The sequence below is a fragment of the Pteropus vampyrus genome, unplaced genomic scaffold (genome assembly GCF_000151845.1).
Source record: "Pteropus vampyrus isolate Shadow unplaced genomic scaffold, Pvam_2.0 Scaffold20, whole genome shotgun sequence".
Taxonomy (NCBI): Eukaryota; Metazoa; Chordata; class Mammalia; order Chiroptera; family Pteropodidae; genus Pteropus; species Pteropus vampyrus.
In genome coordinates this window covers 1,763,865-1,780,685 of record NW_011888801.1, presented here as the reverse complement: position 1 = coordinate 1,780,685, position 16,821 = coordinate 1,763,865, and the positions used below count along the sequence as shown (strand labels likewise).

Genomic DNA, 16,821 nt, shown 5'->3' with positions numbered 1-16,821 from the left:
CCTAGAAAATCAGGCAAAAACTGATGTCCCAGCTTGCTTTCAAGAACCTGCTCCTACTCTTAGTCAGTGCTTCCTCAAGCAAGAATATGTCCCCCAAAGCTAGCTCCGCTTCATGGCCCTGGTGGATCCCTGAAACCTTATTGTTCTATATTGGGCTTTGGATTACAAAAACTAGACCTTTGGTATTCCCGCACATGTAACAGCTTCAGCTTTTTAGGGGATAGTGATGGTCTCCACGAATAGCTAGCATCTAAGATGATGACAGACTACTTCAATCAGAGGATGATCCAAATCATCTGGCTGCTTTCTTCATACTGTTAACTTTTGTCACTTTTGCTCCTTCTAGTATATAACACCCAAAAATTGTCCTTTATTACACAGAGCTTTGTTAAGTATACTACTGCTGATTTCTACTCCTTCCAGTACAACATTTGGATTAAATAAAAATCTTTAGTTTTATTGGCTATTCTTCAAAACATAAGAGAAAACTGACCTAAAAGTTCTAACTAAAATAAGATACCCATCATTTAAAGCATTATTTATACAAATGCACTTTATTGTTTTAAACGGAACAAAAGAGGAGGCAGAAAATATTTGCATATAACAAATCCTTGCTTATAAATGTAGTTTTAGTGGTGATGTCGCTAATCATCATTCAGGGATTTTTTTTTTTTTTTTTTTTTTTTTAAATTTGCTTCACTGTGTCTTGAGCACTGATAGTAGAGAAAAGCACATCGGCATAAAGTGTAAACCAGTGTCTCAAAACACTGGAAGAACTTGGAGAGCAAGCATGATTTTTCTTATTTCCTCTAAGTAATCTTTAGTAAAAGAGAAGGTGATCTTTGGCATAGATTTATACTTTAAAGGCATTAATATTGCATTTATATCAGGTAAGCAACTATACAAATATGCTGAGGGCCTTGAAAGTAATCATCAGTTTAAAAGAAACAGAGGAAGCCTGAGTGAAAAGTACCAACTTAAGACAAGTTTTACACATTCGATGTTGGGATCTAACACACATTAGAGGTGGGAAGGAAGGACATTCAGGCAAGGGTTCTTACGCCTTTACTCATCCAGTTCTGGCTTTGGGAAGAAATACGCTTTCATGTGCTGGGGAATGCTTAGACAGCAGTGATAAGTGCCCAAAAAAGGGAAAAATTGTCTTTCTCACTTTGCTAACAGGAAACATGATGATGATTAAATATTACACTCATTACTCTCTTGAACAAAGTACTTGGGAGGGGATAGAGGGATGCAAGGGGCTTGGTTGTAGCTGGTTGTGGGACACAGGAATTACTAAGGACTATTTACCATTGATTCATCCCCAACAGCGCCAGAATTCCAGTCTACAAGTACCACTCTCCCTTAGGTAGGAAGTGTCCAGATAGGACTGCCTTTACATTAAACATTCCTGGGGGGCAAGCACCAATACTTAGGACTGAATTGCAAAAGGATAAAAAGGCTCTTTCAAAATTACAGATGAACAAACATATATTTTTAAAAATCTTGTTTAAGAAGGGTGTGGGGATGAATACAAAAGCCAGGATAGGAGACATGATTTGGTTAAAAATTAAATGCAGCATTTCAGCTCAGAAAGAACAATAAGAGCTAAGAATGTGATAAGGCCTCAGCACAGACCTCTGCAGGCAGTGACAAAGCACTAAGCGCCTGGGAGTGGCCCTGCTGGGATGATGGACAAGGCCATACCCCAGCTACTCTGCCCCTCCAGTGGCAGAGAGCACCAGGACACACAGTGTGTTCATGGGAGGGCTACCTTGGCAGGCCGAGGCAGGAAATGGGACAGGAAGTTTCTCTGGCCCAGACATTGCTCAGGGGCAAGGTAAAGACAGAATCATGTGATTCTGTGATTTCCTCCTGGCAAATTGAAATTTGGTTTTATACTGTGGGGAAACCAGAAGGATTAAATTAGGAGCAGGAAGTGAAACTAGGCCCCATATACTAGGGCTCCCCCAGAGGCCAACTTCCCTTACAGCAGCGAAGCTCACTTCTGAAAGCGACCCAGGTAGTGCAGCCAAAGGCGGCAGGCAGGGTCAGCAGCAACATGGAAAGCCCAAAACAAATTTTGGAGGCACAGTGATTTTCTTCTTAACTGACTTGCCTGGGCCCTGAGTCTTGGGAGTCTGGTGAGGAGAAGGGGGGACTAGGAAAGGAAGCACAGAGGGAATTGTCCCCTAAAGAACAGGGGCAGAGCAGGGTGTCTGGCTAGTGTTCACTCTTAGATTCTGAGCTTATGTGAAGTTCATGGGCTAGAAACCCAGTCTGCCTATTGGGAGAGTGTGCACAAGTATAACTGTGTTTGAGAATACAGACACATTTCAAAGTGTCCATGATAAGAGTATAAATGTTTTCTAATGTGAAGAGGCCCCATTCCTTTCTGTCATGTCAGGCCAGGATGTGGCTTTCAACCCCCCAGCAATTCTGGGTGGCTCCTGGAACTCTGATCATTTTCGTTCTGTTTAGTAGGGGTTTCTGTGCCAGCCAGGTTCAATCAGGTGCCTACTGATACCAGGGAGTCTTCCTAACCCAGCGCAGTGTAAATCCAGCATCTGTTCGAATTTTGATTGAAGCTGCTTCTGCTTCTCGAACAGTCTCCTTCACAGACTGCATGAGGTTCTGAGCATTGTGAACCAGCATCTCTGTAGCCTGCAAGGAAAGAGGAGTACTCCATTACTCACGGTCCCTTACACAGCAGCCCTGCCTCCAAAACTGGCTTAAGCCAAGAATGGACGGCAGTTCCCCTACCTGTACCTGGCATCCCCCATCCTTGTCGCATGACTGGTGGTTTAACTGGATCATCAAAAAGAATACAAAACTGACCCATCACTGACCCTCAAATGGCCTCTAGCAAATACTCTTTCCCGGTCTTCAAACAAGCTCCTGCCTCTGGCTCTTGCTGTTCCCTCTACCTGAAATGTTCTTCTTCTAGGTCCCCGTGGCTCACCCCTCACCTCCTTCAGATCTTCACTCAATTGTCACCTTGATGTGGCTTTCCCTGCTCACCTTATTTTAAACCACCTTCTCAACTCCCAGCATTCCCCATCTTCCAATTCTTTCATTTTTCTCCTTCATAGAACCTATCATCGCTAACTGTATTATACATTTTACCTAGAATGTTTGTTTTATCTGATATTTTATCTGATTTTATCTAAAATGTAAGCTCCATGAGGGCAGAGATTTTTGCCAGTTTTGCTCGTGGTTGTACCTCAATGTTAGGACAGTGCCGGACACATGTGAGGTATTTCATAAATATTTCATTAGTGAATGAAAAAAATAAATGAACAAACCAACCACCTTATAAATCTATGAAAATCTAAGTAAATCTAAATACACAAACTGACAAGACTGGGTGCTCAAAGGAGGGCTTTCTCAAAGACCTGGGTGATGTTTTCAGGAGGCAGGGAAGGAGGATAAGCTCTAAGAAATGGTCGCCAACGTACGTACAAGAAGCATTGCTCAAGGGAATCCTCCCACGATCCTTAGTTTAATCACTGACAAGGAAGCCAAAAGAGAAGTACCTCCTTTGAGCTCATTTAGCTTCGGCATAGGTCCCTGAAAAGCCTACACTAGTCATCCTCCCTAAGGTACTTATCACCCGGAGAGCTAAGAAGCAGAAATTCTCTCCAGCCAAAAAGATAGAGTAAGGCAAGACTGAATAGGCACCAGAGGCCTCGAGGGAGCCAAACCTATTCCCAGGAGGAAAATAACTGAGTAGAGTCCTAACTGCTACCGATTCAGACACTTAACCTCCCTAGGCCTCAATCTCCTGTCTATAAAATGACAAAAGCTTGCACAAGAGCTTTACATGCCCTTCGAAATTTCTGATGTATCTCTTCAATATAGATGCCCTTCTGAAAGAGCTGAAGACTCAATCCCACATACTAAATCCTTGATTCGCAGGTAAAATTTCCCTAAAGCTGAACTAAATTGCTATAAATTGGCACCGAAGCTGCCAGCCAGAAACCAGAAGCAGCAGGCACGTACCTGTTCAGATTCCTCGTCACTGATGTTGGTCCGTCCCAGCATGGTGGCCTTCACAGTGGACAGGATTTTGAGCTGGGTGCTTATGGTTGGGATCCGTTCACATACCTAAAAGGAAAGTTTAATTTACTTTGTTTCTATGTTTTTCTGAGGGCAAGACTTACCCACCTCTGTATTCCCAGTGGCTAGTATGCAGAAGGCACTCAATAAATTAGTAGCAGGATTCTACTTGTTTTCTCCTAAGGATCAGTATATTCTCTTTGTCCAAAAATGGACGCATTAAAATTCTTTCATTTTATTGAGAAATAAACTTTCCTGAATCTGTCTTTCCCAAATACACATGTATATTTCCCCTTTCTGCTATTTCTTTCTACTGTGAAGTGCCTCCTCCTCCTCCTTGCTTATTCACTTCTCTCTCTCCTGCTTTTCTCCTTCCCACATTCCCCCCCACACACACACACACACTCACACACACACACACACACACACACACACACACACACACACACACACACACTTCTGAGTACCTGCAAGAGGTTGGTTCTAATCCGCTTATCTGTGCATTGCTTGGCAACCTCCTTGGCCAATCGAGTCACCTCATCTGAGGCCTTGGCGATGTCCTTGGCACATTGAATCAATGCCCGCTTGGTACCACTGCCCCCTCTTACCAGCCGAGACATCTCAGCCATCAGCAGAGCCATACGTTTGGCTGCTGCAATGATGTCATTGCCCTAGAGAGAAGCAAAGATACAGTGTGAGCTCAACCCACACTCTGGCCAAGTTAGGGAAAGACGGAGAAGCACAGAGAAGAAGAGAGAAAGGAACCTGCTGCTCTCTAGCAGCCCTCTGGAAGGATAAGATGAGGATAAAGGGGCTGTTCTTGAGTGATATGGATAGCACAAGAGAAACAAAGGGAAGAGGAGAGGAGAGGGGAGGAGAGGAGAGGGGAGGGGAAGGGAAGAGAGGAGAGGAGGGGAGAGGAGACAGGAGAGGAGAGATATCGAGAGAGATCACCTGACTGAAAAACAAGTAACTGGATATTAGTCTGAAAGGGCAACATGTGCGCCCCAGGCATAGCACTAAACAAGCACTTCAGCATGTCCAGGTTAATCATGTCAATAAAATGGGGACAGGGCCAAGAAGTTGGTTAAACAGGCATTTTCCTTTCTATAGGGGAAAACAAGTAAACCTGGCCTGAGGGGGAAAATACAGAGGAGCCCTTCCAGATGCTGAAATCATCCTCTTCATCCTTACCCTTGTTGCAAATAGCAGCTAAGGACTGTCTCTGATGAACTAGAATTTAAAACCCAAGCAATCATTATCAGCCTTGATAAATATATATATAGTTTGTGACCTAGACTTCTATTGCCTCTTGTCTGCTGGGTCAGCGTAAAGGAACATATTATTTTAATTTTTCACATTTAAAAAGGCCAAGAATCAATTCTTCCCCCTCAGATAAATTGCTTCAATTAAAGAAACCTTCAGCTAAGAGGATGCTGGAGGAAGTATCAGGAAAATAAAACTCAAGCTGTAAATGGAACCCCCACTCCAACTAATAGCAGTTTATCTGAGATTTGGTATTTTGGTTCATTAAAACCCTCATGGGTCATAATAAAGAAATGTACAAGTAATTTACTTTAGGCTCTCAAAAGGCTTATTTTTTGGCTGAAAATAATCAAAAATAACTGCACTGTTCAAAACTACCCAAAAGGCCAGGCCATACTCATTTTTCCCCTCATGCTTTTCAATTTCTATATGATGCAGTGAGGCATACACAAACCATGCCACTGCAGGGCACTCTGTGAAAGACCTCCACAGGCACCATGAAGTGGCTGATCGTTTATGCTAGAAGGCGTGTAACATCTCAGGCAATATTTGAGGCCAGACAGAATATAGACGTGGGAAGAAGTCATGAGAACAGGGGTATGTTAGACAAGGCCATCTGGGCCCACCTCTTCTAGTGCAGACCTGGGATCATTCTAAGACTTCATGACCTTGGTTAGAAGATAGTGTAGTGCCAGGGTTAGTTATTACCCATTACTCTTCAACCCCTTTCTTCTTGCAACATGCCACCTTCAAAGGGAAAAAAAGTGATCACTCCCATCCCCCACCCCCCAAACTAGCTTTGGTTCAGTCTCCAAGGCCCAAGCTCTATTGCTGCCTGTCCTACACCCTGGAACACACTGTTCCCCCTCCCACCCCCTCCCACTGAAACTTGAACAAGCAGTCAATGAAGCCCCTTCCCTGTGGATTCCCATTAAGGCCAGCATCTGCCATACAGCCAAGTGTAGGACAGCAAGTAGCCCTCCCCAGAGACCCCACTATATAAAGCTACTTCTCACCCTGATCAACTCTACTGAGCCATCAGTGCATCAGTGAGAGGTCAGCGGGGGAAGGCGGGATATATGCAAAGCTCAATGGTCAGGCCAGGTGACCTCTTAACGGTCTACAATGGTTCCTGACCTGCAAGTCATTAGAGACACATCCATGGCTTTCCAAGGGGTATAAGGTTCTAACAGCGGCCACAAAGTCGGCAAGAAAAGGAATCCTTTCTAAAAGTGACCCCATCTCTCTCTGGTCCCCAAACATAAAATGCAATCCCACTGATCTGGCATTAGTAGACCTATCAAACTTGTGAAGCCAGCCCTAACATCAAGGTGCAGAAAGACAGATGCCCGCCCTGCCCAGACTCACAGGACCCGCACAGATCATGAGTGATGCAATGTGTCAAGGCTGCACATGGCCGGATGCATATGGAGCAGCCCCAACTGGGGGTGCTAATCAGTACCTTACTAGACCACTTGGTAGCTTCCCGATGCAATGACTGAGCCGCGGCCAGAATGGGCTGGTTGACCGGCTGATTGGATGGCATTAACAGCAGCTCAGGTTCGTAATCGTCTTCCATGTCAAGGGGGACAGGGAACCCAACAGCATCAGCCGTCTCTGCCTCAGCTACAACACCTATACCCACCTGAGCAGCTGGGTTACCCAGCTTTGACGATGGCAGGAAGGATGAGAAACGGAAAGTGTTAGTAAGAGCAGTAGAACTTGGGGAACTAAGCTTCAGCTGGTTTAGTAACCAAAGCTTGCCTAGGATGGAAAGGAAAATGGCATACTCTCCAGGAGCCAGATGAATCAAGCTCCACAGAAGGGAGAATCCTCAGCCTCCAGCGCCAGCCCGACATCCTATTCACAGTGAGTAAAGGAAAGAAACTCATTCCAGTGGCAAAGGGTTTCCAGAGAAATATTTACACTAAGAAAGCAAATGGCATTCCTTCTCTATGCACTTACTACCAAAATTAAACTTGCCAAGAGAAATTCTCAAGTCAGAATATTTTTGAGGAGCCAAACTACCAAACAATACTAGCTCATTACCTTTAAAAGGAATCCAGAAAGAAAAGGTAAATGCAACCACATAACCACACAAAATGCAACCACAAAGTGAACACTCTACTCTGCTGGCTCATATGGACACTGTTCCACATCTTCCCGTACATAGGAGGTGACTTAGGTCAGCTCTGCAGCTGCCACACACAGATTAATATTTCCTTCAGGAGTTAAAAATCTCAGAATTAAAAATGACACAGCAGAGGCAATGGATATCAAATCAGAAAGAGGGAAGAAAATAAACACAATGGTGAGTGAAGAGGACTTATCAAGTACCCCACAACCACTCAGCTGAAAGGAATCTCCAGAAGACACCTTATCCAGTTTCCCATCTTCAGGAAAGCCCACACTTCAGACCAGCTCTCTCTAACCCTCAAAGTCTTCAGAGGCAATGCTTCCATAATCTCAGATTGCAACCACTGCTAGTACTAACTCAGAAGCCGTTCTTTGGGTACAACCTAAATCTCTCCTGTTGCAAAATAGGGTTCTCACTCACCCCACACTCAATTTACATATTTCGCAGATAAGATAATGCATGGACTTGGCAAGTGACCCAGGCTGAGCTCAGAGGAGCCCCAAACTGGTAGCCTTGAGAGGACAGGATCCATGAGAGGGAGAGGATGAATTTACTACCAGGGATGGGGGTTCTGAAAGGCCAGGGGAAGAGTCAGGGGAATCAGGTACTGAAAACAGGCTTAAGGCAGGGGTGTGGGAACAAAAAGAATTGCCTCAGTGAAGAATGGTGAACCTGATTGATTATATCAAACGTCTCTAACCCAGAAAAAGTAGGGATTTGTGTAGAATTTTATTTGAGGTTGCTATTACTCCTAAAAGTCTTATCTTGCACAAGAAACCTATCTTTAAAAGGTGACAACAAAGTTGGAGGATTAAGGGAAAACATAGGGTTTGGGTACCATCTAGATCCTTTCACCTAAACTCTGTATCAACCAGGACTCATCCCCATGCCTTAGAGGAGAAGCCAGCTCACTGCTGCTGGGGGGTTCAGAGTCCCAAAGTATACACAGACAGACACACAAACACATACTACCAGCACCACGCCAAATACAGGTGATTCAAGTAGCTCCTGACTTCTTGAGCTGACATAAGTCAAAGTCAGTAATCCCCTGTTGCTCCAAACCTCCAAAGAGAGTCAGGCCTAAGGAATTCTGGCCACAAATGGCGAAGTGCAGTCACACATAGGCCAATACTTTTTGCCCTCGTAGTTTTATCTTTATCTTTACAATTCAAGTATATGGTATGTTCTGCTGCACAATGAATCTGAATCTAATGTAATAAAATTTAAATTCCCTTTAAAATGTTTGAGTAAAACCAGCCTTCATGGTCATCCCCACTCCACCACCCCCAACGTGCACTGACACTCTGCAAATGGTCTCGGGGTGTGCACGCCCCAGTTGGAGAGATACGATTATAAATAATTCCACAGGTCAGCTCCAACACCAGCAAGATCATCATTCCATTCCTTCTTAGCACTTGAGCTCAGAGCTAACAGTTCAGAAAAATATAGAGTTAAAAACCAAGGTCAATTTCTCAGCCTGAAAAAAACCAAGATCGGCTACAAGTGCAGTAGGACCCTGGGGAATTATATTCAACACAAGAGCTTGAGGTGGCTGAGGATGTAAATAGAACAAAGGCAAATAGATGGTGCGAATAAAGATCTAGGGTCATATTAGAAAGAGTTTAGAACTGAATTAGAACCACATTTCACCGCAAGGTTAGCAATAACATTTAGCTCTTATCTAGAAAAGCTACCACTCACTTTTCATCATTCAGGGAAAAATAAGCAAAAGTTATTTACGGGGCATGGCTGCGATAGCATCCAAATTTTCACCAACCACATTAATATTTATACTTTCAGATTTGTTGAGCTGGAGTTAGCCTGGAGCTGTCTTGAGTTGAGGGGTAAGATGATTCTGAGAAAAGGAAAAAGCACGTGGCTCCTAAGACACAACCTACCTGGCTTTATGAAAAAATAGAAGGAAAATGTAAACATTTCATGCAGCTGTAGCAGAGCCCACAGAAGACATTTTCATGTTTGGAGAGCTGATAATTAGCAAGAAAGCATCTAAAAACATTCAGAAATCCTAAGAAAGAAAAGCAATTTCTAAAAGATCCCAAATGTCCAGTGTCAGGCACCTGATATTCTAGTGGACAGAACCCTCTTCTCAAACCACAGGCATTCTAGCTCTCACTTTTGCCGCTAGAAGAAGCCATCAAGCACCAGGAACATCTCACTAAACGACAACTACGAGGATCATGCTACTGGCAACAACAGGAACCAAAGCAGAAAAAGGGGGTGGCTTCCCAAACAGACTCTTCTTCCTGGATGTTATGCATGGTTCTTCATCCTTTCTCAACAACAACAACAACAACTAAAATCTTCACTACTTACCTTGCTGGACCACTTGCGAGCTTCATCATGGAGCTGCCTGGCAGCCATCATCATTGGCTGGTTAATTGCCTCCCCAGCTTTCTGCTCAGGGAACTCTTCATCCTTCTCCTCTGGTGGTGGGGGCCTAGGCGGAGGGACTTCACCCTCAGGCAGAGGTGGTTTGGGAGGAGCAAGCTCATCTGTCAGCTAAGAAAGAATTACCAGGTTCTAAGTAAAGCCTTTGGAACTATTCCCTGCCTAGAATTTTTCCTTTCCTCTAAAAAGCATCCCCAGAAAAGCCACCCACATTCACTCTACATAAGACCACCTGCTTCGGTCTCAACAGAAGCATATTTTCTTCCTTTTTTCTCCACAAAAAGCTAGCCACTGCTGTTTTAGACATATCCCAGGGAGGCACACACAGCACCACCAGACCAAGGATTCTCAAAGAAGACCTAAGTTCTGGTCCTGACTCTGCTGAGGGGCAGCTGCATAAGCAAATAACTCCTCCTCTGAAAATGGGGGGTAGCTAGACCAAATGACCTCTAAGATCTTGATTCTAAATGTCATGACTCTACTGATCACATAAGAAGCCATCCCAAAATAGACCTCTCCCTGGCCCTAACCACCCACCAACAGCCCAGCTGGAAAAAATCAAATGAAGTATTGGAGGCAAAGAAAGCTCTGTTCCTTAGCTATGGGCACAATGACTCAATTTTCTCCTCAACCAGCTCAGAAACTTACATCTTTTACTGACATTAAATATGAGAAAGTAAGTTGAGGAGAGTAAATCAAATTGTTGCCTTGATAAGCTATTCCCAAGATCAAGCAATTTCCAATACTGTTAGAGTAAATGTCTAAAAATAATCACTATTTCTGATTCTAGGATTTGTAATATGCAAGATATTGCCCAGCTAGCCTCCTAAACCATTTACCTATAGGACGATAAATTCATGGTTCTTTGGGGGGCCTCAAAAGATTTTAAATTATAGTTGGAGAAAAAACTTAAAACAAAAAAGACTGTATTAGTTTTGTTACTAATAAAAAAGTCAAGTAGTCTACAGCCATGCCACCCTGAACAAGCCTGATCCCGACTGATCTCGGAAGCTAAGCAGGGTTGGGCCTGGTTAGAACTTGGATGGGAGACCACCTAGGAAGACCAGGTGCTGTAGGCATAAAAAATAAAAAATAAGGGATTGTAAGCTGACGAGGTCCTCACCTTAAGGGATGCCTCCCCTTAAAAAAAAAAAAAGTAAAGTGAAAGAAGAACCTACTAAGATTCTAACCACCTCAGCTTTGCTATTACCAACTGGGGACACATAAAATCTCACCATAAGCTGTGCAGACTACTTTCCCACTCCTCAGTAACCTGCCCCACTAACTCATCACTCATCACATCCACACTTAGCAAAGCCAGCTCCTTTGCTCCAGCTACTCCCCATCATAGTAGGCCAACACCCCAGACTCCTATCTACCCAGCACACCTATGCAGAAGCACTGGGTTAGGACTGAAATCAAGTTGTGCCTCTGATTAAGTGTCAAGTAAAAGCTGCATACAGGCACCTGGTAATTGAGGCTCCAGAACATAGTCTACCTTTCTCTTGCTACAGTCCCGCACCCTGCTCCCCATCTCTCTGAGTTTACTTACGCGAAGCTGTTCAAGGTCTGGTGGAGGAGGTGGGAAGTCAGGCTCCTGGGGTTGGAAGGCTTCTCTGACCTTGGCCACAGCTCCCAGGATCCGATATCCCGAGTCCAGGAAGCTCTTTTGCAGGCCTAAACACAAGACGCCCTCACTTTCAGCTGGGCAGGTCAGTGCCCTGAAGCACAGTCTGTCCAGCAGAAGAACTGGTTTCCATTAACAAAAGCTGGATGTGAAGCTGCCAGTAAGCATCGCAGACAGCGATTGAAGGGTAAGGGAGGTAAAAGCACGGCAGATGCCCTGGGGCCCGCAAAGTGTCACCAACCAGCTGCTCCCTGTAGTGCTCAGGGTGCCTTCTTGCCTCTACAACTGAAAAGTACTGGGGACATTCCTGGGCGTGAACACTGTGGGCTCAGCTGGTGCTCATCACCTTTCTTATGATAAAGCAGTCAAGAGATAAGCCTGCCCAACTCAGAACAGGGGAGATGTCAGTGTCAGATGCATACATTCCCTGGAGTACTTCTCACCTTTCTCCCTACTCCTTTGCTCTACCTGGCATTCAGCCTATTAACCCGTATGTTGAGCTGCCATCACTACTGTGTCCGGTTACCTCAAATTCAGGAATCTACTCAAACTATTAGAAACTCCAACTAGGAAACTGAGCATATCCTTAGTGATGGTGGGATGAGGATTCTAGAAAGATTTCACCTGGGCGAGGGATGAATAGGGTAGCTCCTCCTGCCCACTCTCACACTGGCAGGATTCCACTCACAGACAAGGCTAGAAACACTGGATGCTCAAAACAAAAAGGAATTCAGATGTTTCCAATCAAAAGAGTGGTAACATGTTCAGTGGTGCTGAAAATATGATCAAAATTTAGCTAAAGAAACCCCATATTTTTTGGTGTAGGACCAGGAGACTCAAAAGTCCATTTAAGCCCTCCAGATTTGACAGAAGTAGAGAACGTTTTACAGAGAAAAAGCATTTTAAGAAAAGCAGAAAAGAAGTTGCGCCAGTTACATAAGCTAAAGAGTTGGAAGATTGGTTATCAGGCACCTTTTGAGAAATTTCCAGAATAATGACTAAACAGGGCCAGGAGCTATGTTAGACAACATTAGAAAGTACAGAGAAGTTGGTCCAGAGAAATTAACTTACAACGAACCTGCCAATATTTCAGAAAATATTCTGTCCAATATTATTTTGGACAGAAAAAGATTAATCTAGCATTCTCAAACTAAGTATCTGTAGTTTCTGCGCCCAGACTTTGTATGTGGTGGTTGTGGGGTGCATATTCTCTCATCACTCTGTCAGATTCCTGAGTTAACTTCTCAGCTGAGGTGAACCACACCATGCATTGCTTACCCGGGTCAGAAATGTTTCCAGCCACAGCCTTTGCATCCATCACCATTGGGGAGATGGTTTTGCTCAGTTCATCAGAGGCGGCTTTCACAGCCTCACGGAACTTGGGATCCTCAGAGTTCTCCACCTCCCTCTTAGCCACCAACAGGATTCGGTTGGCCCGGCGAGCAATGCTGGTTGCCCCAGCGACCAGCATCTGAGGCTGAATGTTGGCCATGGCAACTTTACACTTGTCCAGGTCTTTTTTAATTGCTTCTTCGGAAGCATCCAACAGAGATTTGGTATCAATGGCTTCGTCCACCAGCCCTGTCAGGAGAACAGAAATGAAATTTAGTTTCTATTTTAGAAGAACAGAGATTCCAAAACCCTGTTGTCCAAGTTTCTCATGTGGAAGTACAATACCCGGAATTCTCTCCTTCAGCTCAAAGTCCTTCTTATATAATCAAAAGCTTCCAGGTGAATACCACAGGAAAAAAAGTGAAGATGTGACCCAGGAGGCCACGTGGATTCACAGCATTTATACCCTCTGTGGTCAGTAGCCTTCTTCTGTCTGCCACAGACAACCAGATATGCAGCGACATCAGGAGGAAACAAGGATTGTGTATGAAACCTTCACCACATTATCTGTTTCTTCCTTTCCATCTCATTCCTCAGCCATCTGTTGCTTGTTGGCAGCTTGTAGTACCCAAGAAGAGCCACACGGAGGATTCCAATAACTCTAACAGCCTGTTTCCTGTTTCTGTTACCTCTCTTCAGGCACCTCAGGAGCTCTGCTTTCATCTCTGGCTGCTATGGACCCCTGTCACAGCAGGCTCTGGAGGGAGGCGAAGAGCCTACATTCTTCCCTCCACTCCTATCCCTCCTTCCAAAGAATGAAGAAGATTCGGAGGTACCACTTCAGCTGCACAGACACAGGTTTGTAGGTGGCTGGTTTCTCCTTTTTTTAAAAGTACGTAGTTGATAAGTTGGAGGAAACTCTGAGACAATTTGTACTAAATGGTAGCTATTGTGGTTCCTTGAAATGTGAACCCACTGAAAATGACAGGGACACTTACTGTGTCCACAAACACCGCCTCCTAGCCTCTGAAACCAAACTCTGGCTCAGACTGAGCAAAGACACTATTCAAAGAGAAGATAGGAGCTGTAACAATAAACATCACACCGGGAGGGCGGCATTAAAATAAAAGAGACTCAAAGAGTCTCTTTTCGGACAAAGTTGCAAGGCTTGAATGAGAAGCCGCGCTGTCCAGCAGCCTTAATCAGAGCCAAGTGCACTGTCGAGCACGTGACTGCCCCTCATCCAATTACAGCTGAGTAACAGAACTCATCCTGCTCGAGTTTCTCAGAACTCACACCTCATGGGTTAGACAAGAATTTTGCACACAACTCTACCTGTCATTTTTTCAACATTATCGATCCACTGGTTCTTCATGGTCTCAAAATGTTCATAAGCGGCTTGGTTTCCAGGATTCCTAAGTAAGATGCGAGCAGCTGAGACGACCTGGCAATGACAAAACAACCTTTAAACACCAAATACACCCTTCCACCCAAATACAAACCTTTAGGGAAGCTTTCTCCTCTCTTCCTATAGATGGCACTAGAAAGTCAAAAATCAGCAAGTCTCTTTTCAGACTGAATACATTAGTTAGGTTTGGTCTCATCAAGAGGTCCCCAGGATGGGCCCTGGCAAAAGGTTTCCCAGTTACAGCCTGATTTTTGAAGGTAAAAAAGTAACAAGGTAAATGAGTGTTTACTTGATACTTCAGAATATACACAAAACTGACATATAGTAAGCCCTCGGTGTCAAATATTCCATCTTAAGAAGCACCATTGAAATATCAAAAATTACTCAAAACTTGTTTATGAATATTTATAAAAACTGTCTACAATGAACAAAGTGCTCTCACAAGTATTATATCTTACTGAGTCCTTACAACAACCCTGTGATATAGACAAGACAGGTAATATCTCCATTTTATAGCTGCAAAAACAAAGACTCAGAAATTTAAGTGACTTGCTCAAGAGTTCCTACTTAGTCGCTTTTAGCACTTGAGGAAGGAACTAACATTTATTGAGTATTTGTTAAGTTACAGGCTATTCGCTCATCATCTTAATCCTCAAAACAATCCATTAGGAAGGAATTATCTGCATTTTACAGATAAGTAAACTCAAGGTCAAAGAAAATTCAACTCCAGATTTGTCTCTAAAACCTCGCTTCGAAGTCCACAGTTGGTATTTTTTTTTTAATTTTTATTTTATGATTACAGTTGATACTCAGTATTATGTTAGTTTCAAGTGTAGGGCATACTGGTTAGACATTTATATAACTCACAAAGTGATCCCCCCATAGTACCTATCTGACATGATACATAGTTATAATATTATTGACTACACTCTCTAAACTGTACTTTACATCCCCTTGACTATTGTGTAACTACCAAGTTGTACTTCTTAATCCCCTCACCTTTTTCACCCAGCCTCCCAGCCCCGCTTCCATCTGGCAACCATCAGTTTTTTCTATATCTATGAGTCTGTTTCTGTTTTGTTTATTTTGTTTTAGAATCCACATATAAGTGAAATCATATGGTATTTGTCCTTCTCTGTCTGAATTAAGTAGTTTTCTCTTTTTCAGAAATCTTAGTTTTATACAAAAATCCTGTGTTTTATATTCCATGTTTTAAGAAATTTTTTAAAGAAAAACGTTCATATTTTATGGAAGTTTTTTTAAAAAGTTGGACAAGTGTGACTTTTTGAGAGACTCAAACTTGTTAACACGTCATGTGGGCAAACACTGGACAATTAAAAGATATGCTCATGCCCTGTCTCTCCCTGCAGGTTCCCACCAAAGCAAGTATCACAGATTTGCAAAAGCCCAGCACAGTTCCTAATGTATCGCTGGCACTAAGTAAATATCTGCTGAGTAAATGAATGAAAAAATAATGAATTTTCTATAATGTGATTAGAAGAAAAAGTACACGAACATCACACAAAATATGTTGAACTGATATTTTTTAAGATCACCTATTAGAACTTTAATTCCTGTCCACTTTCTCTTTTGTTTCCACTCTTCCAGTATACTGTTCACAGCATACTAGCTATATATCTTAGTTATAGAATTAAGTAGAAAAAAGAAAACAAGTTACGGACACAAATGAATTTTTAAAAAATTCCCTCCAAGGAATGGGGGGAAAGGCATAAGCTCTAAAATTAAAACGAAGTAAGCTCTCAAGATTATCCAAATATTTCCTTAAGAGAGTGTGTGTGTGTGTGTGTGTATGTGTGTGTGTGTGTGTGTTGGATTTACTAGTTTTTGCTGCTTTCAAAACTAAATTACTATCATCCTAAAAAATTCAAACAATACGAAATGATTTTGACTCTATGGAGATGTGTGCTTTTTCATAACATTATACGGTAAGTGTTCAAAAATGTATATAAACTTCTGTAATTACCCTTCTTTACTGAATACTATGTGGTGAGTATTAAGATGATGAAAAGTGAGCAAAACTCAACCTGGGGGGTGAGTTCTCGGGCTGTCTTCACTGATGCCTGAATGCCTTCCACCGTTGATTTATTAGCAGTTCCAACAGCAGCCGCCTTCTCTGCTGTGGCACCAAGCCTTCCTGAATGGTTCTCAAAGTTAGCTGCCCTCTCATCAAATACCTTGAGGAAAAAACAAAGACATTAAGAAATTTTATTTCCATAAAATAGGTCAGGCAGCCTAAGAAAAAGACTCTCTTTAAACAGGCAGCAGCTGCTCAAGCAAAAGCTTTAAAAAAGAACATCAAACCTTAGTAAGTAAGACAACAAATGCCCAGTCTTGGCCTTGCTATATCTCCTCAGTGGTTTGGCCATAGCATCATATGGTGAATGTGTGTGCATGTACATGCATCCCCGCACCCTTCAATTTCAGTTCAACCACTGTTTACCAAGTACAAACAAAATATGCAGTACAAGAATTCTACAGAATGTTAAGACTTAAATAATCCCCATTCCCATACAGCTTATCTTCACTTAAATAATCCCCATTCCCATACGGCTTATCCTCTAG

The 16,821-nt window shown here is 43.1% G+C and overlaps 1 protein-coding gene and 1 pseudogene across 3 annotated transcripts in view; one reads left to right on the top strand and one right to left on the bottom strand.

The window, feature by feature from the left end:
- Positions 1–535: 535 nt before the first annotated feature.
- The window catches only part of VCL (vinculin), a 105,223-nt gene continuing 88,937 nt past the window's right edge, over positions 536–16,821 (bottom strand). Inside the window, exons 14-22 of one of the 3 annotated variants that reach the window (XM_011355288.2) lie at positions 16,284–16,433; positions 14,166–14,274; positions 12,777–13,079; positions 11,424–11,548; positions 9,797–9,982; positions 6,788–6,991; positions 4,527–4,730; positions 4,003–4,107; positions 536–2,664 (exon numbers count right to left, since the gene is read on the bottom strand). In XM_011355288.2, the coding sequence (XP_011353590.1) occupies positions 2,518–2,664; positions 4,003–4,107; positions 4,527–4,730; positions 6,788–6,991; positions 9,797–9,982; positions 11,424–11,548; positions 12,777–13,079; positions 14,166–14,274; positions 16,284–16,433 (1,533 nt within the window). In that variant the 3' untranslated portion in view covers positions 536–2,517. Of the gene's footprint in view, positions 2,665–4,002; positions 4,108–4,526; positions 4,731–4,759; positions 6,073–6,787; positions 6,992–9,796; positions 9,983–11,423; positions 11,549–12,776; positions 13,080–14,165; positions 14,275–16,283; positions 16,434–16,821 lie in introns of those variants that run through there. The other 2 variants (XM_011355285.2, XM_011355286.2) reach the window with 2 other exon arrangements.
- Positions 10,832–10,950, top strand: LOC111736577 (annotated as a pseudogene).